This window comes from Zonotrichia leucophrys, chromosome 1A (genome assembly GCF_028769735.1).
Source record: "Zonotrichia leucophrys gambelii isolate GWCS_2022_RI chromosome 1A, RI_Zleu_2.0, whole genome shotgun sequence".
NCBI classification, from domain to species: Eukaryota; Metazoa; Chordata; class Aves; order Passeriformes; family Passerellidae; genus Zonotrichia; species Zonotrichia leucophrys.
The window spans coordinates 19171685-19198334 of NC_088170.1; the positions used below are offsets into that span (position 1 = coordinate 19171685).

General features: G+C 42.7%; 1 protein-coding gene across 2 annotated transcripts in view; it reads right to left on the reverse strand.

The window, feature by feature from the left end:
* The window catches only part of SLC38A1 (solute carrier family 38 member 1), a 42649-nt gene extending 24715 nt beyond the window's left edge, over positions 1-17934 (reverse strand). For both annotated transcript variants that reach the window (XR_010438644.1, XM_064701825.1), the window contains exons 1-4: positions 17658-17934; positions 8849-9061; positions 1031-1106; positions 347-462 (exon numbers count right to left, since the gene is read on the reverse strand). Coding sequence is in view for 1 of the 2 variants with exons in the window: in XM_064701825.1 (XP_064557895.1) it covers positions 347-462; positions 1031-1106; positions 8849-8967 (311 nt within the window). In the remaining variant the exon portion in view is untranslated. The remainder of the gene's footprint in view (positions 1-346; positions 463-1030; positions 1107-8848; positions 9062-17657) is intronic.
* Between the last annotated feature and the right edge of the window lie 8716 nt (positions 17935-26650).

The window sequence follows — 26650 nt, forward strand, 5'->3', positions numbered from 1 at the left end:
GGAAATCCTATGACAAAAGTAAGAACTAGGTGCTAACTCACTGCAACTATTACTATAGAATATTTTTGATGTCTATGTAGCTTGCAGAGCACAGGAAAAATCCCTGTCTAGGCCTGTAGTAAATAACATGGACTTAATTTTCTCTAGCACTACAAGTAGTGTTTTTTCCCACAAAAGCATATGACTGAAAAAAAGATGTCTGAAACTTGTAACTAATATTTTCAGGCTTGAATGCTGTAGTTGATTACACATGGACTATAAATCCCTCCACTTGCTGGCAGTGCATGCATTCTTTAAACACAGTGAAATTCCATGGAGATCAGCTACTCACCACATGAATACTTACAGAAAAAGGAGAATTCCTGTGTTGGCCAAGGCAAAAGCAAGACCCAAAATCCCACTGCCCATAATTGCATTGCTAAGGTTGAAGACAGACATTCCCAGTGAAGTAGTTCCTGGGATCTGGAGAAATAAGACAGATGTGTCAGCAACAGCCTGGAACAGAGCAGGGAAATGCACCCCTGCTTCAAACCCCATGTTTTGTGATGTACCAGATGTAAGTAACTACTGCTATGAAAAGGATTTAATAAAAATTGTTTGAAAGAGGAGAAAGTGTTGAAGAACTCTGTCACAGCTACGCTGCTCGCTGCCCAATAGGTTTTGTAAACTGCCCTAAATGGCACAGGCAACACACAGCTCATAGTGCACTTTCAGTTTTAAACCCCATCTTCCACTACACCTGAGAAACATCTTGGGTGTGTAATTCATATATGGCAAAGCCATAAGGAACCACCACAACTTCCTGCCCAACAGAAGCCAGAGGGATTCCCTTGCCTCAACCCAACCAATATGCTCGGGGGTTTTGTTTTGGGGTTTTGTTTAAGTGCTGATCCCAGGCAGTTCCTATTGGAAATTGATTTCAGTTATAGTTGTGTGTGCCCAGCACTTTTGAAGACAATATCTAAAGGCCTTGCACGTACACAACATGCAGCTCCTTTTGACAGGGAACAGAGCAGGGAGAGAGACTTACATATTCATCACATTTCTTCTTCTCGAGGTGGCTGTTTGTGAGACTTCTTCTGCTTTCTCGATCGGAAATGAACTTGCTGAAAGAAGTCAGAGGATTTATTTCCAGCAAGTGCTTAGAAAATATGAACACAAGGTCCTGTGAAGCAAGTACAACAAGAAACAAAACAGACATCTTCTTCCCCTCCCTATCAACCTCAAGACTCCTGGGCACCAGCTCAATTACTTCCTGCCTTGCCAGGCTGGAAGGTCCCAGGCACATGGCCCAGCAGGCAGTGATGCAGTGATGACCCTCCACAGAAGTGGAAAGAATAACAGCATCCTGGGCACTGAGGATAAAATCAAGCAGCTACAAGTTCTAAGTGGGGAACTTGGGACTGCAGCTGCCACTGGCCAGAGACAAACCCCTGTCCTCTGCGTCCTCCAAGGATTGTGGAAGAGGCTCATATTCTTTTACATGATTTTTGAGTTGAGATTATGTTAGTGTACTGATACAAGAAACAAGTCAGATTAAGATCTGACTCTATCTGCTGAGCATCCAGTTGACTAGAAACTGTAAGCCAAATTGTACTCTAAATTCTGTATTATGGTACTTATAGATTGCACTGCGTTAATTCTGCTTGTTGAAATCCTGTGCCATTCTAATAATAAATTCTGTGCTACACTAATCATAACATCCTGCAAAAAATAAACCTTTAATTGTAACTATGAATTACTGCCATCATCATTCTGCCAAGGATCCCTAAAAGATGTCACTCTCTCCTCACTGTCACGTGGCACTGCAAAACCCTACATTGCTACTGAAACCTTAAGCTGTCTGTCCTGGTTTAGGGCAAATTTGGGAGAAAACCTCCAAAAGAGTGCTTCTAGAAAGCAAATTCAAGTGGGCCCGCCCCCAACTGGTTCAGGAAAAGATTTCCTTGGAGGAAAGTGGAAAAATCTGTTTATTTAACAGACAAAGTATTTACCAGCACAGAAAATGAACAATATTAAACAATAAAATTTCTTGCCAATCTGAAGAGATGACAAACTCAGAAAGTCCTTTTTGTGGGCTGTAGCTCAGCTCCCCCAGTCTGTTAACAATCCCTCTTTGGCTGGAATTGTCGCAGGCCAGGCCCGGCCCCGTGGGCCACAGGTGTGAGCTGCTGGTGCTCCTGTGGGTGCTCAGTCCCGAGCAGGTTTAAACAGGTCCAAGAAAAAGAAAAACCACAGTCCAGGGAACTTCTCTGCCTCAGCGAGCTAAAAACTGGCTAAAAGCAAAGGAGAGCTCTGTCTTGCCATCTGTCCATCTGCAGACAACACAGTCCAGGAGAAGGATGCAGGGGAGCAAGTGCAGTTTCTGACAACAAACTGCACACTTCTTCTCTCCCCCTCTTCTCTCTCAGAACCAGTCTTAAACCTGCAAAAGTTATTTCTGGGCTAAACAGACAGATGGGGATACAAGCATCATAAAGACACCCAGGACACTGCCACATAGGGCTGGTATGGCTGGAGTTAAGAGGAGGAAGCTGTGTCATACATGCCACTGCTGGCTGGACAGTCCTGAAGCAGGCAACCTGCTCTGCTGGTACACTGCTCTGGGCTACTGGATTTTCATCTAAGTGTCTTTCAAAACTCAATGCTGAATTCATCATACTGCAAAATTAAACACTTCTGTGCAGGGAAACATAGAATAAACAGCTTTTCTTTCTCTTTACCCTTTGCTTGTTCTGTGTCCTTGATGTATCCACATTTAGGAACTTTCTGTCCCCCCGTGGCAGTGTTGGCATCCTTGAGATTTACGACACTTCTGATCTGGATGTGCTGTAACTTTCTCACAGACCTTCTCTTCAGAAAACATGTTAGTTTGTATAAAGCATTCTTTCAGCTTTTCATCTTTTGAAGGTTTATGCACAATTAAGTCCCTGGCATCTTTGCTAATCCACAGATGGTTCTTAGTCTGCGCTGGCTAATGCCTCAGCCATGGTACACGTCACATACCTAACCAGGGGCTGTCACCAAGTGTCAGAGCCCATTTTAGCTGTAGCTACATTAAGCTGGCTCTTCTTAAATTGAAGCAGACAAACAACACTGAACACAAACAGCAGCACTGCTGGTCCTTTCCCACAGTGGGAAACATCTACTGGCCAGGGATGTATAGTTCAAACTGTGATTCAAAACTTTGCGTCATCTCAATACATCCAGCAGTATTCAGGCTGGTAATAAATCTGTGAACTTGTAAAGACAGAGCTCGAGCAAACTTCCCTACTGCCCCAGCTGTGGCCTAATTACTGCTGATATGTATGCTAGCACAGCTTCTAAGGCTATGCCAAAATCATGCAGCTAAAATGCTGCTGACTTGGCTTCCACAGCTGACACACTGGGCCTTGTGTCTTCAACATTTTGTGTTTATGCCTTAAATCCAGGCATAGATGGCAAAATGTAAGTAGTATTCTAGCTGGGTTTTTGCAATTTTGCCTCCTGTCCATTGGTCTGCTTTGACTTCCTTTAAATCAATAAAAAAGAACTATAGGCTTCTCCTGTATTTTTAAATACTAACTTCAGCAACTAATTTGCTGAAAAATATAGATATGATGTCAGATTTACCAGCTCTAACACAGTTGAAATTGATGGCTGAACCTCCCCCATCATTTTATGAATTGAGAAGCAACCACTTCTAAGATAGACTGATCTGAAATTAGCTTTCCAAAGCTCACCTTGTAGGTATTTCATCCTTGTGGAATAAAATCTCAACCTGATTCAGAGCATGTGCTTTTTCTCTTTCATGTCTGTTAAAGCCCATCTCTTGAACACAGGCAGCAGAGTGTGAATGGCTTGAAAAAGACATTCCAGCTCTCTCTCGAAACACCCTGCAGGCAATTTGTACAGGCAGGAGCACAGAGAAAAGTTTTGTCTCTTTTGGATTTGTAACTGCTGCTGGGAACATCTGCAGACTTTGCCTTCTTCTGTCCTTTATGGAGATCATGTGTCATTTTAGATTTTGTCAAGAGTTATGATAGGAGTCACTAGTCTGCTCCCCCCAGTTCTGCTCATCCCCCTGCAGCCAGCTCCCCCATAATAATTACAAAAATAACAAATTTGTGCACACTGTTATTATTGTCTTCTGGTATTAAACTTCCATGAAAATTATTGTTAAAAAACGAATACAGGATAAAGACAACGCTTGAGTAACATTGCTTGAATATAAAAGTGACCACGGGACTTTCCATTAGAATACTTCTGACAGAATAAACAGCTTCTGCAAAGCTGGTATCTTCCACAGCCGACAAACATGTTATTTCCTTCTGGATGCAACTTTGAGAGAACTAGTCTGATTTGATAAATTGATCCAAAGTACTTTCTTCTGAGCTAGCTCTAGGGTAAAAATGGAGTAGGTTTGTTGCCCAGCTAGGCTCCTCATCCACCCCACATCAAACTGCACATTTTTCCATTTTTCTGTGTGATGTGTACAGAAGGGCAGAGTCAGACATGGGGATGAGGGTACTGGGAGCCCAAACAATGAGGAACATAGCACTGAGCCCAGCTTTGTTATGGGGGACTTCCCAGCCCCAAGGCGGCTTGCCCAGACAGCCCAGGGGATGTGGGCTCTGCCTGTGCTGCATTTGCTGTTGCAGGCAACTTAACCTGCAGGTCCAGAGCAGAGGTCTGCCTTGGGACAACGCTTGGTGTGGCCAGACCATATGCCAGACAAGTTTTCCACAAATGAAAAATATTACTGATCTTAAATGAAATAAAATGAAAAGAAAAGGAAAGTACAGTGGAAGGTAATCCAATGAATTCAGCAGAAACAAATTTTATCAAGTTATTGCTTTTTATAAACTTTTTTTTTTTTTTATTTTAGGGTGGTTTTTCTCCCTTAGAGCATATGAAAGGAAACATATGCTGGAGTACCGGAATTTCTAGTTAAACTGTGCCATGCATCTGCTCTGCTTAATGGACATGCTTAGAAAACAAGCCATTCATTGTCACAGAATGCTGCATTTTTGACCTTTACGAATATGACACAAATTAAGTGAAACGCCTGTTTACACCACCTCTCCCAGCCCTCCCAAGGAGCAGAGGCCAACTGTGAGAGGTGCTGTGGCAATGCACTGTAGGACTGTCTGTGCCATCAAAGCCTTGAGACTCCCTGACAAGCATGAAATCCATTTGCACTGTTTGTTGTCTTCATTTCAAATGATGCTTTACCCATCACTGAAAGACATAACCTGCTCTTACATATTTCTGCTTTCCTGTTGTGTTTTCTGTACCATAGCTGAGCATGAACAGACTATACAGAACTTTTCTGATACATTAATGAAGTATCCTGGCCAAGATACAATGAGCTCATCCTTGTGATGCATGAAGCCTCACAGCTGGCCTGGAAAGAATATCTTAATCTAATTATTTTCCTGGTTTGATTTAGTGCAAAGTAGAAACTTAGCCTTATTGATAAAGTGGTTTAAAAAGGATGATGTTTAACTATGGTTTTAAATAAATTTAATTTATTTAAGGACTTCAATGAGAAATGTTTGATTAAGGTGATACCCCCAAGCTAACCACTTTGGCAAAGCAGAGTTAGCCAAAAACCATTTAGCCATCTCAGATACGTTTAAACATAATTAAATTAAAATGGTATTTTATAATGCCTTAAACATTTGTTAGGGAAAGCTAGTTTTGCCAAGATGACAGAACTCTATCCTTAGGCAGCTTCTTAAACTGCATGCTAACTTGAGCAGTGGCAAAGATTTCCAGGGCAGGCATGAACAAGAAATGCAGAGGAAATCTTGATCTGACTTACACTACGAAACTCGGACCAGATCTTAGCATACCTACTAATAACCTTGTTAACTGTACAAGGGGTGCTGATAACTTATTAGCAGCTGTAAACCAAGACAGACATCAGCTTCTTGAGAGCATTGTCATAGTTATAGTCAAGGAGTAGGTTATCTAAATACTAATTTACAATTATGTGCAGAGATGGCAAGGTTTATAGCCAGGAGACATAGTTAAAAGTCACAAAATCCATGTCTGGGTTTCATGCAAATCTCTGAACTGACATTTTCAGAAGACATTCCCATTCAACATCTGCATACAAAGAAAAAGCCCTCTTAGTAGTACAGCCTCTTCAAATCAACATCCCCTCCCTACATATATTTAGGCCCAGAAAAGGCTGGAAAGCCAAAGGAACATACAGGATTCTTTTCCAAGATTAGGAAATATTTGGGAGTTTACAGCCAGCTTTGGAATCAGCTTGTGCCTAGTGTACCATCTCCAAAAGACCCTTAAAAAGTTGCTCTACATTGAGGTTGAAAAACTATGTCCTGAGAGAAAAAAAAAAATTAAATTAAATACAGAGTGTAAAATCAAACAGGTTGAAACAATAAAAAAAGTGAGTTGGTTGAAAATTAGAGATCTAATCTAAAGCTCAAGTGAAATCAACAGAAAAAGTCCCACTGATTTTGATGGACTTGGGCATTTTACAAGGCCTCACATCATGTGCCAGGCAGCACAAAATGTGTTGCTCCCTGTGCCTGTTAACCTCTTACTCCATGGAAAAAAAGGTGTCTGCCAAAATAGCTATAGGAAGGGACTAACCACATCCTTTCAGGATGCACGGGTGCAGAGCAGGATATGCCTGCTTGCTCGTCACACAGGATGGCATGGAGGTTCTTGCAGCTGTGGGGGGCTCAGGGACAGCCTCAGCCCCAGGGCATGCTGGCAGAGTGCACTGGTGCCAATGTGCTGCTGCACTGGAAACTCTGGTCAGTGCCAGCTGCCTTGAAACTCTTGGTTTGGACATGGAGGGGGACATGAACAAACTGGGATATACAGGGCAAAATAGTCACGCATGGGATGCAAGTATCTGTCCCATGAGTGCCTGGGCAGAGGACTAAGAGAACCATAATATGCTATATGCTATAGAAAAATGATAGATCCTCTTCTGCAGAGGAGGCAAGTTCTCCAGAAAGGAATAGAAAATTGTGAAATATGTTAACCTGCCCTAAGAGCCAGAACAGTAATCAGAAATTCTGCCTCTGAGTTTCTGACCCTCTTTCGTCACTCCACTTTTCTTCTTCATTTTGCAGGCAGTCTGGATCCAGCCCAGCTCTTGCCACACTTACTATGCCCTAACTCCAGAGCACATGGTGACCACAGAGGACCAGGCACATACACCACGCTCCTTCCCCACCCTCCATAAACATTCACTGACAATGAAGCGCCAGCAGGGATTTTCCCCATAACAGTTACTGATGGCATCAGCCAAAGTGCTGGGAGGCACAGCCAGCCCGGTATAGCCACTCCTTGTCTCAAGGATATAAATCCTCAACAGCCTCCGGGGAGTGAATTTACCACTGTCAGCCCCATAGCTCCTCTCCTTACAACATGAACCAGCAGGAAAGCAAGCAGGTTCATACTAGAACTGTTTTGTTTTGGCACACTTGGGAGGGTTTTTTGTCTTTCTCTTGCCTTTTTTTTTTTTTTTTTTTTAACAGAAGTGGTTTGTGTTTCATTTTGGCACTTTCCATCAAAGCAGTTGCATCAGAAAATTCCTGACCAGCTCTAATCTTCATCAGCGCAGCTGCGCTGCGGTCGCAGCACCACCCGCCCTGCCGGTGCCGGCCCCAGGACTTCCCCTCGCCGGGGCTGGCACCCTCCTGCCCCCACCCCTGCTGCTTGTGCTGCCTGAATGGTGTGGACAGTGCTGGGTGCTTATTCCCACACCTGCCACCAGGATCCTTGTCCACCCATGCACTTGCGAGTGTCACAACTGACTCTAACCTCGCCTGGGAAAAAAACAGCTCTGAATTTCAGTTTAATGCTAGAAAGTGAGTTTCTCACGTAGCTGGAGAGGATGCTGCCAACAGGAAGAAAAGGCAAGACAAGGAGATTTTAAAGATCATAAAACAGGTGGTGGCAGCCCCGCAGAAGGGATCACAACAATGTGCTGGCACAGCCTTCCCAGCAGGGCTGGATCCCAATGCAGGCACTGACTGGCCCTGTGCTCCACCTTGGTTTGCAATATTTGAACAGGAAGTTTGATCAAAACAGAGCTTCCTATTTTACAGCTCACAAAATACAAACAGGGTCTGTCAGCAGGTCTTTGCTGTAAACTGGATGGCTCAGCACCTGTTGGAGGCTGGCAGGAAGGGCTGGAGAACTGCTCTCTAGAGAAAAGGCAGCTCTTCAGAAATGACTGTAAGCTTATAGAAAAAGCCAACAGCCTAATAATTGTATTGATAATAATTGTAACTAATAATTTTCACCAATATTGATGCATTTTTTTAACCTTGATCCGAGTTAGGTGTAAGACACAGTTTTACCCTCTTCTTGCCACCTCTGCCTCAAGGGAGCAAACCGCTGCCCAGTTTATCTTGTCAAATTGCAAACACAGACTGGAACTACAATTGCTGCCAACCACACCAGCTGTAACTCCCCAGAAGCTTGGATACATGGAGGTGGCCAGACAAGCTAAAACTGTCATACCAGAGATGAAAAGTCAACTAAGAGACTTCTCCAAAATTATGCCATCATATTGTTATTACTTCTTTGCTGTGTGGAAACAGACATCTAAAAATTTTGGCTTTTTGCTGCATTATATGTTTATGAATTTTATTAGACTAATTTGAAAGATTCAAAATGATGAATAAATTTCTACTCTGTTTGCTTTATCTGCTATTGCAGCCTATGCCCAACAGATGTTACATATGAAATTCAAATTACATCTTCAAATGGAGCATGACTTGGTAATGAATAATTCAAGATATATACTGAAAATTAGAATGCTGTTTTTAAACAGTGTGTTTCTTAGCAGAGGCAACGTCAGTGGAAAAATACTCACCTATTTATCTGGCCATTTTCCACCTCTGTGAAATCATTTGAATCATTGCTGATGTTATCATCTTCAGGGACAGTCATATTCTGCAATTCGGTCAGTTCTAATCCAGCTTTGAATGGCATGCTGGGTGAGGAGCTGTGCCTATCCAAGTGGATCTTCAAATACTAGTGTTTGGTTGGTATCTTGTGAGTAAACTGGAGCCACAGTGTCCACAACCTAAATAAAACAAAAGGAAAAAACCCAAGATGTATACCAAAACCAGCAGGCAGTATCAAATATCACCAGGAGAAAACAGTGAAACCTGCATGGGAGGGACATCCATACCCACCAATTTTGTACTGTTAGATGACCTCAGGTTATTATCTAAATACATTGCTGAACAATAGTAACCTTGTATGTCTTAATGAGATCAACCTCACTAACCTTATAAATTTACCCTGTCCTGCAATCTATTGCTGAAGACAGTAATTTTTTTTAAACTTGTGAGCAAGACCAGCCTGGTGGTTTCAGGAAAAAAGATTAACCTCAAATTAAGGAATAAAAACTATTTGCTTGTCCAAGTCTGTCCCAATTCAATATCTGGTGTTTGTCCTCTCTATGCTCTCCATTCTTACTTAAAAATATAAAATACATGTCCATGCTGATGCTAAGTGGGATACAAAGAGGGATAGAGTTATCCTGGTACTCTGTGCTACTAGCACATGCATTCCAACTTGTTAAGGATTTTTGGGAAAGCACAGGTCCAGTGGACGCTTTGTTCAAATTTTTGGATGGTTAAACTTGTTATGAACAAGGAGAGAAACAGAAAAAACCAAAATCCCTAAGCTGATGTATCACAGAAAGAAAGAGCAATGTATACCTTGTGTCAAGCAGTTACTACCTAGAGACCAGGTGATGTCTCTTCAGATAGATGTGTTCCATAAAAGCACAGAGAGGAGCGCCAAAGGCAGATCAGAGAAGCCTGCTACAGTGACATACTTCCTCATCAGCAATGCAAAGCAACTGAAAGACCAATATTTTCCGGAGCCCAACCACCCTCGGCTGAGCTACAACTCCAGGGTGGTAGTGAGGCAACAGCATGTTACTCACAAACAAGCTCCTGCACCACAACTCTCTCAATTCCCATTTTGTGAATGAATTTCCTGCAGTATTGCCAAACAACTATTCAGCCTGGGGTACATGGTGAACCCTCAGACACCAGATTAATTTGGGGATATTTTAAATTCTCAGGGCTACCTCAAAGCCATTGAACTGCATGCAACCAGAGGCACGAGCATCCCCAGGCTCTTGCAGGGCGAGACAGGAGGATGTAGTTCACTTGTTCAGTTATGACATCTGCCTGTTTCAAATTAAGTTTACAGAAGCCAGTACTTCTGTTTTATACCACATCCCCACCACACAGAAGATAGCTTTGCAAATGAGCAGCTTTTTCCCTGTAAATTCTTTCTCAGAAACACCATTTTCAATTCCTCAAGAGCCCATCCTGTCCAAAGTTCAGGTGCCAAGTTTAAAGGCTACCCTCGAGGCTAACAGCAGGATCCCCTCTCTTCAACTGAAGGAGCAGCTAGGCATGTGATTATAGTGGCAAACACTGCCTGGTGCAAGGGTAGAGTTTGGGGTGTGTGAGCTGGGTACTTTTCAACTCCTCTGCAAAAGAGATTTCCACTACAGATAGCAGGAGAAAACTGCTCAGGTATTAAAATGTTGGCACAATAAAATGTTAAAAAAAAATAAAAATTGATTTAGGCTACTGATAAATAAATGCAGACTGGCAAGCAGAGGGTGGTTTTAGCATTCTGGAACAGTCTTCCCAGAGGCTTCAGGGATATAATAGTCTACCTATTTTGGAAGAGAAGCACAATCTTTTTATAAAAGGATAAAGCCACAGGAGACAGCAACTGCTGAGGTGGCAAGGACCAACCCCACTGAATTCTGAAGTTTCTTGTGACCATGAGCTCCTAAAATAAACAATTTATTAAGAGACCCGGCAACCTCTGTTCCAGGATCTGGGTCCCCTGGCATTTTAAAGCCTGTATAAAGGTTCAGCTGAGATTCAAGCAGAGAAGCTTTTCCTTTGGCCACCGTTACGCATCATGATGCCCAAGAGGATTTTCAGAACTGCCTTGACATTGCCTGTGCTTAATAAATTCCCCATTAAGTGTCTCAAAAGCAGGTGCTGAAATTAGCAGCCGTGTGAGGTAAGCAGCGCACTGGAGAGCGGCTGCACAGCTCACTGACGTGTGGCTCCAGCTTCGCCCTCTGCCCCTCTGTCCCTGGAACACTGCAGCACCAGACTGGCAGCAACACAGCTCCCTGCTTCATTCCCAAGGAATCTTCGCAGCACCAAAGTGACAAGCTTTGTCTGTTTCAATCAAAACCCTGCCTCTACAGAAAACTAATTGAATGAAGACTCTTCGAGGGCATGTAGTGATAGGACAAGGGGGAATTGCTTTAAACTGAAAGAGGACAGGTTTAAGTTAGATATTAGGAAGAAATTCTTCACTGTGAGGGTGGTGAGGCACTGGAACAGATTGCCCAGAGAAGTTGTGGATGCCCCATCTCTGGAGCTGTTCCAAGGTCAGGCTGGATAGGGCTTTGTACAACCTGGTGTAGTGGAACGTGTCCTTGCCCATGGGAGAGGGGTTGGAATGAGGTGATCTTGAAGCTCTTTTCCAACACAAACCCTTCCATGATTATTCCATAGGACAGAGCAAAATCTTAGAGCAAGCTGAAGCACCAGCAACCATTTCAGCAGATTTCATGTTTCAGACAGACAAGTTGCTCCTGAAGCATCATGACAGTGGGCATATCTCTGAATAGGTGTCAGGTTCTTGCTAGGGTAAGTGATTTACTAAAAAACCACCATAACAAAAACAAACAAAAAAATCTTGAATGAAATGATGCATAGCACTGCCAAGTATGAGAAAACCTGATCTCAGCGTCAAAACATGAGGTGGGTAAGGAGAGAGTGGTGGGGCTGGGAATTGAGGTTTTCATTGTCATGGCATGAACTCATCACAGATCTCTGGCAAAGTAAAACCAACATGTCCTCTGCATCTCCACCTATAAAATTAAGATGATAATAGCAATACTATTAATACTCAGTTTGTGAAGTGCTTGAAGATTTAGAGACAAAGGGTGATACAAGTGTGATACCAGGAATAAAACACTATGCAAATCACAAAATTTTTGCAATAACTTTATCTTAGACATATACAGAGAAAACCCTTTGTCACTGCTAATTACTCCGGGCACTCTCCACAGTCAATGGAGTATAGGTGGTCACATGAATTTCATCCCCAAATCACCTAGTCTAAACTTCAAGTTCACTCATGGGACAAATCACAGAGCCTAAATAAAATCTAAAATCCCAGAAGGTTAGGGGTCATGTCAAATAGCTTAATTCCCTACAAATCCAGTGTCCACTCCAGACCTGTCACTTGGCCTCTACAGCAGAGCCTGCTGCTGGAGGACAAGCCCCTGACCCATGGGAGGGGTCTGCAGTCACACTGAGCTGTTCCCTGCAATTGCAATAGCTTTGCTCCCAAAAGGAGATTCAACGCTGGGATAGCTGAGCAAGTTGCCACCTCAAGTGCACATGCCACTAGTGCTGTGAGAAAAAAATCCCAAAATTGCTTCAACTAATAAAAATTCACCATATGTTGATACTGAGCTATAATGGAAGCAGCAGGGTAATATTTGTACTTTTATGGCCTTTTCATTCAAGAAATGTCTTAAAAGACATGCAAATAAAAATGCTATGTTGGCAAGAGTTCTTAGGCTGAGCTTTATTCCTAATTCAAATTGAAAGACAGTAAATAATCACATTAATAGTAACTGCAGAAATTCCAATCACCTCAGCCACTGTGCCTACTACTCTGTCCTACTACTCAGCTTTTAACTTCTTGACAGGAAAACCTCCAGACTCACAACCAAACCTCTTCTTCCAGACAAATACTTAGTAAATCATAAAGGACAAATCTGAATTTTGCTCTTGCTTCAAATCTTTCTACTCAAATGGGCAAGCACCTCTTCTTGTAAAAGGCATCAGCCGGAGAGAAGATCAGCAAAGAGCTAATGACTCTTCAAAACAAACCTCAAGGATCTGTGTTTGGTAGCTGACCCAACTCCTCTGTTTAGTAGAAAAGCATTGCTCTGGCCTAGCAACTTGGCTTTCTCTTTAAATCTGTCATGATATGTCTTGTAAAAGCCATTACAGATAATTTATTTGCTGTGTGCTCCTTGCAGAATATGGGAAAGATTACAACTGGTCACAACTTCAGGAGGACTATGAGATGACACAAGAAGAAAAAATGAGCTTATTATTTTCAAGGACACAGAGACCTTCACAAGCCATTAAAACATATTCCAAGAACTGTAGTAATTTTTTCTGTTGACTTGTGAAACATAAAAAAAAAAAAATCCCTGCAACTCCATTTTCCTGGACTGTTAAAATTCCACAAGAGCAGTAATGGGATCAAAAACTTTATGTTTGGAAAAAATATGATAATACAGACAATCTATTTCTTCTGTTTCATGCATGAATCCTTTCTAGGCCATACGTGGAAGAGTTATAATCTCAGAAAATACTTAGTCAGAAGCTGTCTTTCTAAAAGGAACATCATCACTCCTGGTAGTAATCACAATGGCTTAATTCATGTTTTTTTCATATCCTGTAAATGACACTGTACCAAAAGTGTAATCTTAAGGCACATGGCTGCTCAAAAGCTGACCCAATACATGAGAGGCATTTGGGCAAGTGGTCAATCTGGACCACATCTAGTCCATCTCTGGGTATGGTTTTTGCAAGATGCCCTTCCACTGGGCACTTCATTCACTGCACACTTCCTGCAGTCAAATGGTCTTGGGGCTGGTAAATATCCAAGGCACAATAAGCACTTTGAACCATGGAAATCGAGATAATTTGCTCAAAAGACAAAATGTGACTCAACTTTCTTCTCAAAGAGAGTATTGCCAAGAAAAACTTGGTTGGTTACAGGTCATCAGAACCCTGCACTTGAGTTTCACTCAAGCTGTTTTTAGCCCTGCAAAGCCTGAGATGTGATTCTTTGCTGATACTTTTGAAAGTTTTTCAAAGAGCAATATGGCCAGTAAGACACCATGGATATAAATAATGAAACACAGAGACTGAAACTCTGCGTACGAACTATTCACTTAAATGACAGAAAGCAAGAATAGGCTTTATACGTAACAGTATCACACTGGGAGGCAGGGAAGCAACTATCAGCTTTTTGTTCTGCATTGGTGACACCTGACAGGAGGGACATAAAGCTCCAGACTTACTCCTCATCTACAGAAAGGACAAAATGGAGAAATGACAGAAGAGCCACTGAGATAACAAAGAGCTTGGAAATTAGACTGACTCACATCCACTGAGCAAGCATCTGCAGTGCTTGAAATGTCATTGCCTCCAGCTCCTCAGCTCTGCCCCTCTGCAGCAGACTGCAGCCACAGGAGCAGTGGAAGGAACCGGGCTCACCCCAGCGCCAGTGGTGTCCCAGCTGGGTCCAGGTGCCACACAGAACCAACAGGGTGCTGGCAGTGCCAGGATGAGGGCAGCACGGTGGCCAGAAGGCCTTGGCGCTGCTGCAGCCATTTGCCTGGTGTCTGCAAGCCACCACCTCTCATCCCCAGGCTCCTCTCTCTCACAACCCCCGCAGCATGCAGGATGGAAACAGTTACAAGATAAGATAGGGGGTGGGAAAACAAGTGTCAGAAGTCTTGGGAAGGAAGCTCAGAAAAGGGTGCCATAAAACAGAAGTGATGAGAACAAATGTGGATAGTCAGCCATTCTCTTAGTAGTGCACGACCTTGTGCTGCAACAGGAAAACGTTCCTGCTCTCCCCCATCACTGTCCACACTGCCCTTCCATGCTGCCATGAAGACAGGGAAGACAGTCCCAAATTAAGTTTCGACAGGCTACTCAGCTGATCAAAGGCAGGCAAATAAGAAACCATAAAATCCCAGTCTGATTCACCAAGTGATTCATTACTTTAGGCAAAACACTTAAAGATGAGCCATAAAGGAAAATGGTCTTAAGTACATTTTTGTTTTGAGCCCTTCCCAGTCAAATTAGGAAAGGCATTTGGCAGAGGAATACAGTCACATTTTTTCCTAATTATATTTCTTTGTGAAATCCTCTCGACAATCTTGGTTTTCAGAAGAGATCCCACAACGCACCGCCACAAATAAACTCGCTCTTGTCTTCCACAGAAAGTGGAAACTCTCTATGAGTGGGGCTTTATGGGTCACTGCAACAAAACAAAATATCCAGATGTATTACTAAGGGTTAAACAGCAGCTTTGAAATTCCCATTTAAGTAAACTTTTGTACTACAAAAGGAAGAATCCTTTGTATAAGTTCATGTGCAACTCACTTTTCCTCTGCCCCAGTTTACAAGTAATTTCTCTGCCTCAGTTTTCTTGACTGTAAGAGACTTGAAGCAATATTTACCTGATAAGCTTGGGCAAATATTTTAAGTGCTAACTGCAAAACATGTAAAAGCTGCCATTTTTCCCAAGAGCAGCTGCTGAAACTTCTTGGATTGGATTAAGGTCACAGCAGTAAGTATCCATCAGAAAGAAAACTGAATTGAGGCTTAAAATATTTAAATATTTCCATAACATCCACTTGTCTTCACAATACAAGTTTGTAAGTGATGGTTATTATGTTAGTTACTACACAGATTCCAACAGAAATGAGCAAGATGCTAAAAAGAGAGAGAAGAGCACAGGAGAGAGTCCCATTTCTGCTCGGTCACCACACTTACACTGCTCAGAGCAAGCTCCCAAAACAGCAAACACAGACAAAATGTAGGACAGAGACCCAGGATGAGCATCCTCCAAGCAGGAAGGCTGAGAGAGCACTGCCTCCCCTTCCACCCTTTAGAACCCTTGTAACAAGCAGGATTTGGGCACGAAGGACAATTGATTCTCCACATTTCACAGCAGTCTGCAGAAAGCCTCAAACTCAGGGGATAATCCTCTTCACACGGGTATGTGCAGCTTGGTGCTCACTGCCAACAGCCGTCTCCCATCCTCACCCAGGCTGGAGAGCCCAGTTGGTCCAACTACAGCATAAATAGTCTCAAGTGACGAGACAGAGGATGCTGCAGTGTGCTTCAGTGAAGTGCTCTCTCTATGGTGCCTCTTAAAAAGAAAAAAACCCGACCTTCCGAAAAGGCAAAGTCAAATAGGAGTCATTCAGCACGACAGTGAAGCAGATCCCATTTTAGTCAGTGAATTTCCACCGAGCCTCAGCAGAAGGCCCCTGCTCACCAGCAATATGGCAGTTCGGAGATTTCATGCAGGTTTTGCAAAGCGGATTTCAGCGCCATTTCGGCATGGGCTGCTAGCCTGGAAAGGGCAGTTATTGATACCTATAGCCTTCAGCAACAGATGGAATGTCCTTTTGGGGGCTTTTTAAACGAGGTTGGTGTTTTGGTAGCAAATGAAGTAAAATTTAGGTGGAGGATGCTGTTTCTTTCTCCTCCTGCAGCTGTTTTTATTTCTTCTGATCTATGAAGGTTATTCTCAGAATGTAGGGGATTTTTGCTTTGTTATGTTTTTTATTCCTGCAATATATTTTATCAACTAAAATGTATCTTTTTCTTACACTCTACTTCTAGAACAATGTTCTATGTTATTTTGCCTTTCATGCACAAGTAAAAGCCAAACAAACCCGAAGGTGAAGGAAGAAGAGCACAGGTTCCTATTTATAATTTGGATTAAAGGTTGCTAGATATGCCCCACAGCAGTCTGGGATTCTGAATAGCCTGCGGACATGAGGCGAGTTCAGCTGGTAGCTCAAGAAAACTACAGCTTCTCCTTCCATAAAATCAGCTGCCAGATCCAGGGTTTATTTCAGTCCTTGCAATGTCACATAAACAAAGCACGGCTTTACACACCTCATGGTCTCCTCCCTCACAAGGAAACAGACACATCCTAATGCTACAGGTTGCATTACGAACTCTGCAGAACAATGGAACAAGCCCCCAGCCACAAGAGCGTGCTGGACGCACACACACGTGAGCCAGTGCACCCCGGGCATTCACAGGGGCCTCTTTTTGTTCTCGCCTTGGCTCACGGAAAGCGACCACCTCAGCTGTTACTATGTATTTACGGGCACCACGCACACGCGTGCGCGCCATGGGCCCGGACTGCATTTTCCGAATACCGTAAAACTTGCCCTGACCCCATGGCAGCGCTGGGTTTAAGGGAAAGGCAGGAACGTTCCCCGGGCACGGCCACACCGCGGCCGCGCACCCTGCCCGGGCTGCGGCACCCGCCACCCGGCCGTCATAAGGGGCAAACTCATTTATTATTACTACATTTTTTTTCGCTGCCAGCGGAAGCCCGTAGCCGCAGACTGCCAGGTTTCTGTTTTATTTCTGCGGGTTTTGTTTGTTGGTGGTTTTTTTCCACAAACTGCTGCCCGCCTCAGTAGTCGGCGAGGGCAGCATCGCTCCCGCCTCCGGCGCGGCAGCGCGCCCCAGCCGCGGGAGATGCCGCATGGCCGCCCGTCCCCTCGTCCCCTCCGCCCCGCCGGGCTCCCCGAGCCCCGCCCGGCTGGCTGCTCGCGTTTTTAGGGTTCGCACTGGGCAGCACCAGGAGCGGACAGACACGTTTGGCAGGGAATGGGGGAGGGCTGCGCACACGGCGGGGACAAAGCGCGGGCGGCGGCGGGCTCCGGGCTCCGGCCCGCGCTGCGCGGCCGCGGCGCGGAGACAAAGGGGACGCGGGGAGCCGCGGCCCCATCCCTCTCTCCCATTGCGTTAGCCGCTGCTGCCTACCTTCCCCAGGAGCCGCGGGGACCCTCCGAGAAGCGATCCGCCTTTTCCGCCGGGATCCGACTGGAGAACCCCGACAAATAATTACAGTGATAAAAATAAAATAAAATTTAATTGAAAAAAAAAAAAGGAAAGAAGAAGAAGAAGAAGAAGAAGGAGAGAAAGGGGGGAGAAGGGGGGGTAAATGAAACTGGCGAAACGAAAACGACGAGAAAGATGCCCTTCCTCCTCCCGCCGCGGGTGTGTGCATGTGGAGGTGGGCGGGCTGGCGGGAGCGCGCAGGGAGCGCGCCGAGCGGGGCCGGCGCCGGGGCCGCGCCTTCAGGTGCTGCGGGGCGAGGGGGCTCCTCGGGGTGGCCGCTCACACGGTCCGGGCAGGGCACCCCCGGGACCCCGGCACGCACCGCTCCCCCGCCGCATGGACCTTCAACACCTTTCCTTAAAAAAAAAAAATAATTTTTTACTCTTTTTACAAAACACAGCAATTTTTTTCATGCCACGGTTGGAGAACCCCTCCTGGCAGCCAGGCTGGATTTTTGTGACTTGAAATGGCTACGGAAGATCTACGGCACTATTGTGTTAGCCTATTTCCTGTTGTGTCATGCAAAAGGTATATGGTGAAAATGCTGCAATTTGTGCAGGAGGTCGGAGTATTTCCTGCTGGGGCAAGACGCCTTCCTTAAAATGAACGGGGGAATTCAACGCACGGATGATTTACTGTAGCTTGTTATTTCCATCCTAATATCTAGAAAGCATTGCATGAGCTTTTTGGCTTGGAAAAAACTTTTCAAGAACTAACCTGAAGCAAAATGGTATTGCAGCTGTCCTTGGCTGCCCTCCCCTACAGAACACATGACTTGCATGGGGTATCACAAGGCAAAGACTGAAAGGGTGATGAAGCCTGTGGGTTTGGGTGCAGTTTGCCTCGCTACCCATGGACGGTAATGGCTTCTGGGAAGCTTTCATGGCAACTCTTTCATAAGCTTCTTAAGGTGCTTGCTCTGGAATTTCCACTGCTATGTCTCATAAATGTCAGGCCAAAAAAGGCAGATGACACACATGAAGAACTGTGGTTTTCAAATTACTGATTTGCATACAGAAATTGGATTTCTGTTTCAGAATTTTCACAATTTTTAAATTTTTTCCCCAGTAGAGCAGTTCACAGAATCCTAGAACAGTTTGGGTTGGAAGGACCTTTAAAAGCCATCTAGTGCAACGCCCAGCAATGAACAAGGACATTCTCAGCTATATCAAGTTGCTCAGAGCCCCATCCAGCCTGTCTTTGAATGTTTTCAGGGATCCACCACCCCTCTGGGCAACCTCTTTCAGTGTTTCACCGCCCTCATTTTCCTTATATCTAATCTAAATTGACTCTCCTTACTTTAGACCCTTGTCCTATTGCAACAGGCCCTGCTAAAAAGTTTGTCACTCTCTTTCTTATAGGCCCCCTGTAGGTAGTGAAAGGCCACAATAAGGTCTCCTTGGAGCCTTCTTTTCCCCAGGCTGAAAAACACCAACTCTTTCAGCCTTTTCTCATAGGAGAGGGGCTCCATACCTATGATCATCACCAGGACCCCACTGCTCCAAAGCCCCATGTGTCTCCTGTGCTGAGGACCCCAGAGTTCTCTGAATGTGAAGTGCTGTGCAAGCAGTAACTTAATTAACACCTATTGCACCCTGCTAGGACAAGAGCCACAGCATCCCAGAATTGAGAGTGAAGCCTGAGGAAGAGGTAGCTGAACAAGGGCATTAGGGCAAGAGCTGATCTTTCAACCTCACCCGTGTGATTAAACATCTCTCATCAGAATCATGTGCAGCTCCAGAGAAATTTAAGATTGTCAAAAGATGAGGGACTGGATTTTAAGCCAGAGGCTTCACTCCACACCCAGCTCCCAGTGCAAGCTACCATGCCTGAAAGCAGAGAAGCAAGTATTTGCAATTCACTCTGACTCACTTATAAATGGTAAACTGAAAATCAATCTCTCCCCCAGATTATTGAATAAAAATGTGTATTATATAGTGGATGAGGTCTGTCGGGTTTTCTTGGCTGTTTGAGGGGCCTGGAAAGGCCCGAGGTGGCCTTGGGGCAGCCCGCGTATCGAAGGACGAGAAGAGGCTTCAGTTCTTCTTTCGGTTTTTATGTTTATTAATTGTTTATCTAAAAGATGTTCTTTCAGCCGAACAGAGATCTGCTCAGCAGTCAGCCATGAGCACACTGTCTGCCCTCCGGGGCAGCCACGTATCTTTATACCCATTGTTACGTGTACAATATTTATCATTTTTCCCCAATACCATTTATTCTCATTGCTGGGTGCACTCTCAGTAATAACCAATCCAAGAGTGCCACCATGGCCAAAGAAGATGGAGGAGAAGAGGAAGAAGAAGGAGGACAGGACACACCCCAATTCCTCCATCTTACTCCTCTAAACCCCCCTGTACATAAATCCTAAACCCTGTTTCTCACCCTCTAATTAACTAATCCCTTCACCATTCACCCCGGTGAAGCCCTCATCCTTGTCGTCTCCTGTGTAGGGTCAAAGTCCAGCCACCAGACACTTCTGGCAACATTCCAGGACTCCCGAGCCCCCCAAGGTGGTCTCGGTGGCTCAGCACCTCAGGACTGAGATCCTGAGATCCGACAGAGGTCAGGTGGTGTTGCTGTAGGGAATAAGAGGAAGCAACTTTGTTTCTTTAAAACAAAATATATATCAGGTGAATGATCATTGATTTGATGTGTTCTGCTACCTCCTTTCCTTTTATAGTTATAAAGGCAGGCTATTTGATTCTTACCTTGTCATGTGCATTCTTAGAATGGAGGTAATTATTTTTAATAGAATTTCAAAAAAAGTCTTTTTAATATATTTTAACCAGCTCCAAAAAAATTATAGTATTTCTCTATGGAGAAATGGAAAGGATTTTACTTTGCATCTTTAGTAGTTTAAATTTCTCCAATCTCTCTCTCAATATCTCTCTGATTTTTTTATCACTGTTGGTTCTGTTTGCCTTGATATGCTGTGAAACTTTGATGCTTGTGGCAAGCATATTCTAATTCTAGTTTCATGGTTTCTTGTAGGCTTTTTTCCAACAGATTTTCATGGCAGTGACTCCTTATTGACCCTATTCACTCCTCCTGTGTCTTTCTCTTTATTCTTTTCATTCATTATCTTGCTCCTATTCCTATTTAGAGATATACCACAAAATTCAGGAATTTTCTGTAATATTTTTCTTTGCCCATATTAAACTGGTATGAGATGGTCATCCATCTCAAATCTCTTCTTGGATGTCTTTCAATGCACTTTTATCTAGTCAAAATGGATCGTCTTTTCTTTCCTCTGAAATAACCCCGAGCCTTTCTCTGTTTGTGGTATCACCATTCTCATCTGCTTTTGTTCAGACTTGCAACTTCCAAATATCCTTTAGATTATATTTTGCCTGCCTAAAATGAATCAGCAGCCATGTTCATTTTCAGAACTACCCTCTGAAGTGCAATGTTCTTCCAGAGTCTGGAAAATTCCCTTCTGTACTCTCCTTCAAAAATTTATGCTTATTGACTAACTTATACTTACTAATGGAAACTGCTGGTATGCAACAAAAAATATATCTACATAATAAAAGTGAACTTAAATCAAAAGACACCAAATACTTCTTTGGTTGACTAAATTATTGAATGTGTGAATATTTGGCAATTTTCTTCATGCAGTTTCAGAATGCTGTTTGATTTGGCATGCATTTCATTGAATGTGGGGCTTGTTTGGCTTCTTTGTTGTCTTTTGCTTCCAAATTGCAGCAAAGCCTACCAGACATTCCAGACACAATTCTTGCACCTGAAACAAAGCTGATGACAGAGCATCATTAATTTTGTATGATTATCCGTTCAACTATTTTACCCTCAGGCAAATATATGGCTGCAGCCCAGGGGGATGGAGTTGCTGGAGTTGGCTGTGCCTGGGGCAGAGGAATTCACGGCTGATGTGATGGGGCTGACAGGTGGAGCTGGAGGTGCTTACAGAGTTCTCTTCACCTCTATTTTAGTACATCCGTCACTGGCGTGCTTGAACTCATGTGTTAGTGCTTGTGTGAAAGAGAGGAGAATAAAAGAGAACAGATCAGAAGTGTAAAGCCAGCTGAAGGACAAAATCCTGTGTTTTTCAGAGAAGGTGCTTGCTGCCAGGAGGTGACCTTGAACTTCATCGCTATTCTGACTGCGGTTCAAGAATAGCGATGAAGCAAAGGGCGTAAGCAATGGCTATTTTTGCACCTCAGTACTCCATCTAAATCAAGTTGAACTAAAATGCACATAGAATTTCGTGCCTTTTTCCCCCCAACTATTTTTATTTTTTTTGGAAAGAGGAATTCATGTCCATTTCCTGCAGAGAGCCAAGAAGCTTCGGTTTGATAACGCAGTGTCCTAGCCATGGGACTGCTCACAGGAGGGGGCAGTACTGGTCCTCATAAAGGAAGAAATTAGACAGGGAGATCCCTTTCTTACCAAAGCTTCATAGATACTGTGTGCTCGAACAGTCTTGGAGATGTGCTGCAAGGACAAACAAAATACTGACACCTACTTGGGCTGGGTGTGGTTCAAGCCCAAACACACGATGAGGTTTGCTGAAGTGAGTGAAGGCTTCCAAGGTGGAACAGCTATTTACTTCACAGTACAAATTTATTCCTGGAAATAAACTAAATGTTTCAACAAATATCTATGGTTTCTCTAGTGCTGCTGCTGTGCCAGGATTTGCTAGCAAATAAAAATATAGGTTTTGCTAGCAAACAAAAATATAGGTTTTGGGGATATCAATCACCACCATGTTAAAAGACTTCTGGTACTAGCAGGGTCCTGACACTGAGTCTGTGACATTAGCAGAGGAGGATATTTTTCCTAGCAGCTGGGCAAGGCAAAACATCCTTGACTGTGATGCATAATGTACGATCTGTACATGACTGGTCTTGCGTGATACTCCGAAAAGAGCTGCCCACACTTGTCACAGATTTTGTGAACACTGATAGCATCAACTGTGTTTAAACATGTGCTCAGCCGCCTCCAACCCTGCATGTTGAGACAATCAGTTTTCCAGGGCTGTGAAATCTTGCATGCATGTCTGTAATGCTGTGACCATGAGATGTTATCACTCGTTAGTTTCCTGGCCAAAGTACGGTATAGGACTGATGATGAGTAATCCTGGTTTAATAGGATTTGTCCTCTGCTCTTCCTCTTTAGATTCAGGAATTCACACAAGGAACCAGGTAGCTGTGCTTTTTCTCCTTAACTCCTGATCATCTACTCTAACTCTTTTTTTCGGTCAGAACAAGTGTTTTACTGTGATACAAAGTTTTCAAACTTCTTACATGAGGCTAAGGAAATAGCAGTGTCTAAAGTAAAAGCGATTTATAATACGATAGATGCCTGCAGTGATAGTAGAAGTTTCATTTAAATAGATTTTAAAAGTAGGAGTAACAAGATGTTCTTTTATTTACTTGCCTTTAAGGTGTTGTTCTTGACGTCAGTTTATAGCACTATAGACCAATTTATATGATCTGAGTAGACCATAAAACTTTGATCTTTTTGAAATGAGTAAATTCAGATTTTGTGGTGACCAGGATGCTGAGTTGTGTTGCAACATAAAGATGAGATCCTCTCTTCTTTTCCCCAGAAAAGAATGGGTTTTGCCATTCCATTTGTAGAGAGAACTTCAAGGGCTTGCTTAGCATTTTGAGAGATAATACCTGTGATCTCCTGTTGTCAAAAATTGTCCTGGCAAATTGCAACTCCTAGTTCCAGCATATACAGCATAGCTAATGAGAGTGGGATGTGTCTAGAAACATGAGAAAATTGAAAACTGTTGTGAATTAAATTATACTAAAAATACTTACTTATGTATTGTATTAAATTATACTAAATATAATTTGTTTAATCTAGGACTGGCCTGCTAGTGCAGAGCCCAGTAATTGAATTCTCCTCTTTTAAAGAAGATAGATTAAAAGGTAGATAGATAGATATAGATATAGATATAGATATAGATATAGATATAGATATAGATATAGATATAGATATAGATATAGATATGAAAGAAAAAAGAATGAAAACTTACTTGAGAATTTAGGTGCCAAATATTATATATCTAAATCCATAACATCAACTAAAAATCCATAACATCAATAAAATAAAACATTTGAAGTTGATGAGCATATCTCACTGCTGCTTAAATACATGGACATGGAGGAAAATCAGTTTCCTTAGAAAGCAGAGTGCTCATTTGCCCGACTATGTGTGAAGTTAGATGCTGACTTGTAAGTATCCAGGTTGTATGTGCTGATCTTAGTGCACCCCTGCAATAACATGACCTGCTGACATCATGGTATCATGAAACATCATGAAATGGGAGAATTTGGAAAAAAGGAAAGAATTTTTTTTTTGACAATTCCTATGTAATAAGATGACATAAGATTTTCAGGATGGTGGAAAAATGGTGACTTCTTTAAATCACCACAGTAAACAAACTACTAATAAAGCTTAGATTTACACACAAGAAATTCAGACTCAGGGAGTAGAGGACTAGGTTTTAAAATTATGTCTGTTAAGAACAACTTGATGGCCAATATTTTTAAAAGAATAAACCAAAACAAAGCTATTGACATGTCTGAGGGCATTTCAGGAAGGGTGGCTGGAATCTGACAAAAGAAGTCAATTTATTTAAAATCTGATGTCATTAACACATCTGTAAGACCAGAGAGATGTCTCATGTGGTACTCAGGACCCATCTCATACTTCTTCTGGTAATTACATTAGCTCTTGCAATTCTGTAAAATACAAACAAATTCAATATTCATTAAACGTAAATTAAATCAGTGCAAGCAGAATTTATCCCATCATTTACAAGGCTTTGGGTATTGCATATTCCATGCAAGTCCCAGATTGTGACAGTGCTATAGGCCAAGGCCATGCTATGTGCATATGTGTTCAGTGGTTATTATGTGTGCATGTCTTTAATGACATGTTTATGGAGGAATAAAGTTCCATAGAAAAAGCATTAAATGAATAAAATTAAACACACTGGAATTTCATGTTATAAAAATAGCAAGGTTTCCTGATCTGCCCAAGACAGGGAAGTTTCAAGCCTTGCTGGTGTGGCAGCTTCCCCTGGGTCAACACCAGCCTCACAGACAGGTTCTGAGCTCGAGCTGCCAATGAGGAGAAAAGGCAAATAGCAGACAGAAATGTCAAAGTATGCAGCTCTATTAGCAGTCATGCTTAAACACATTCTGAGGTACCTGTGTGGTAACCTATTTCTCTCTCTGGTTTTGGGCTTCGTGTAGCAGCTGTCATTACAGTAATGAAGTGATTAGATCTGCTCTGTTGCCTAATTACAGGACTAGAAATGGCATGCGTTCCTGCAATCTAGTTAAGTACTCTATATCTGAATCCTCTGATTTCAAGGATAGTGTTTGGGAAATTATCTTTAGAGCACATAATTTTTTTTTTAAGTGCACTTGATTGAAGTGAGGAGTCTATCATATTGTAGAATTATTGATTACATTAAGTACTTTGAACTTACACAGTGTTTTTCATCTCAGCATCTCTTAATATTTTGCTACAAGGGGCAAGTATTATTAGTCCCATTGCAAATTGAAAACTTGGGGAAAAAAAGAAGAATGCATTATTCATTTAGGACTCCCATCAAATGTTACAGCAAGACTAGCTAGTTAAAGACTAGATACCCTTTTCTTCAATGTCCTCAAGAGGATGCAAGAGACCTTTTTTTGCATTTCTTTTGGATAAAAGGATCTTCCGTTCAGGTCCTGGTGCTATAGGTTTTGGGTACAAAATGAGACTGCTCACAGTCTCCAGATAGATACAGCACCTACAACTTTTATTTCCCAGAACATGCCCCACTCTTCATACAATTCTATATAGTTATATTAACAATAGAAGCACAGTGTTACAAGAGAGAAGACTTCACGTCTGCCTTAGTTACCTCTCAGAAGGGCTGCCTTCATAGCAGCTCCAGACTTCTTTGGGATGGACAACTAAACCTGCTCCTTACCAGCATCTGTTTTATTGTCTTCCAGCAGCTGTCTATTTGCCCACCTAAAATGTATTTCAACACTGTGGGCTTGAATCCCTCTCCTGTCAGGGCTTACATCCCATAGTGTCCTGTGTGGAACAGTTGGTGTGACCAGAAGTTGAACACCTGAGTGAAGAGTGCCTGCCTTGTCCTGCAGCCCCTTCAGACAAATCTGTATGTACTAGCACAAGATGCTGTTCACTTAGCAATGCTTACAACTAAATGTGTACCCTCTTACAGAAACAAGATGATCATTATCAGTGGAACATGCACAACTCAAGCTTTGGCAGAGGCTCTTCACACTGGAAAAGGAATTTGGTAGTTTTGATTCCCACTGCTTTCACTCATCTACAGGTCCCTCCTGTTTCACCATCTGTTTTATGTTGCTTAGTCAGAAGATGAAGAGAACAGGTAATGGTAACTTTTTAACAAGACTGTGTCAGAGGCAGAGTGCAATAAAATTTCAAAGACTCATGTAAGAGTCTAAATGTTGGTTTAAAAAGAAGTATCCTGAGGAAACTGATAGTAGAAAAAGTTCTTAGAAGATCAGAGTGCAATAAATGCTTTGCCAGTAGATCTGGTGCATAAAACTCTGAGTAACCAGAAGGCAAAAGATGTATTACAATATGTAGGATATATAAATTAACATTATTATTTTATAGCTAAAATTTAAAGATATCCAATATATAATCTATATTAGCTGATCCAATGTATAATCTATATTATCTGATGCTACTATAGCTCTTATAATAAATACATTTTTTAAAAAATACTGAGTATGGGTCTAGAACTTGTATTTCATGCAGGAGCTTGACTGTAGTTTGCTAAGTATACCTAGTTCAAAATGGCCATTTGAAAACTCTGTCTTCCTAAAGCCTTGCTTTGGCAGAAAGCCATAGCCTGATCCTGCAAATTTTGTGCATTCAGGTACTGA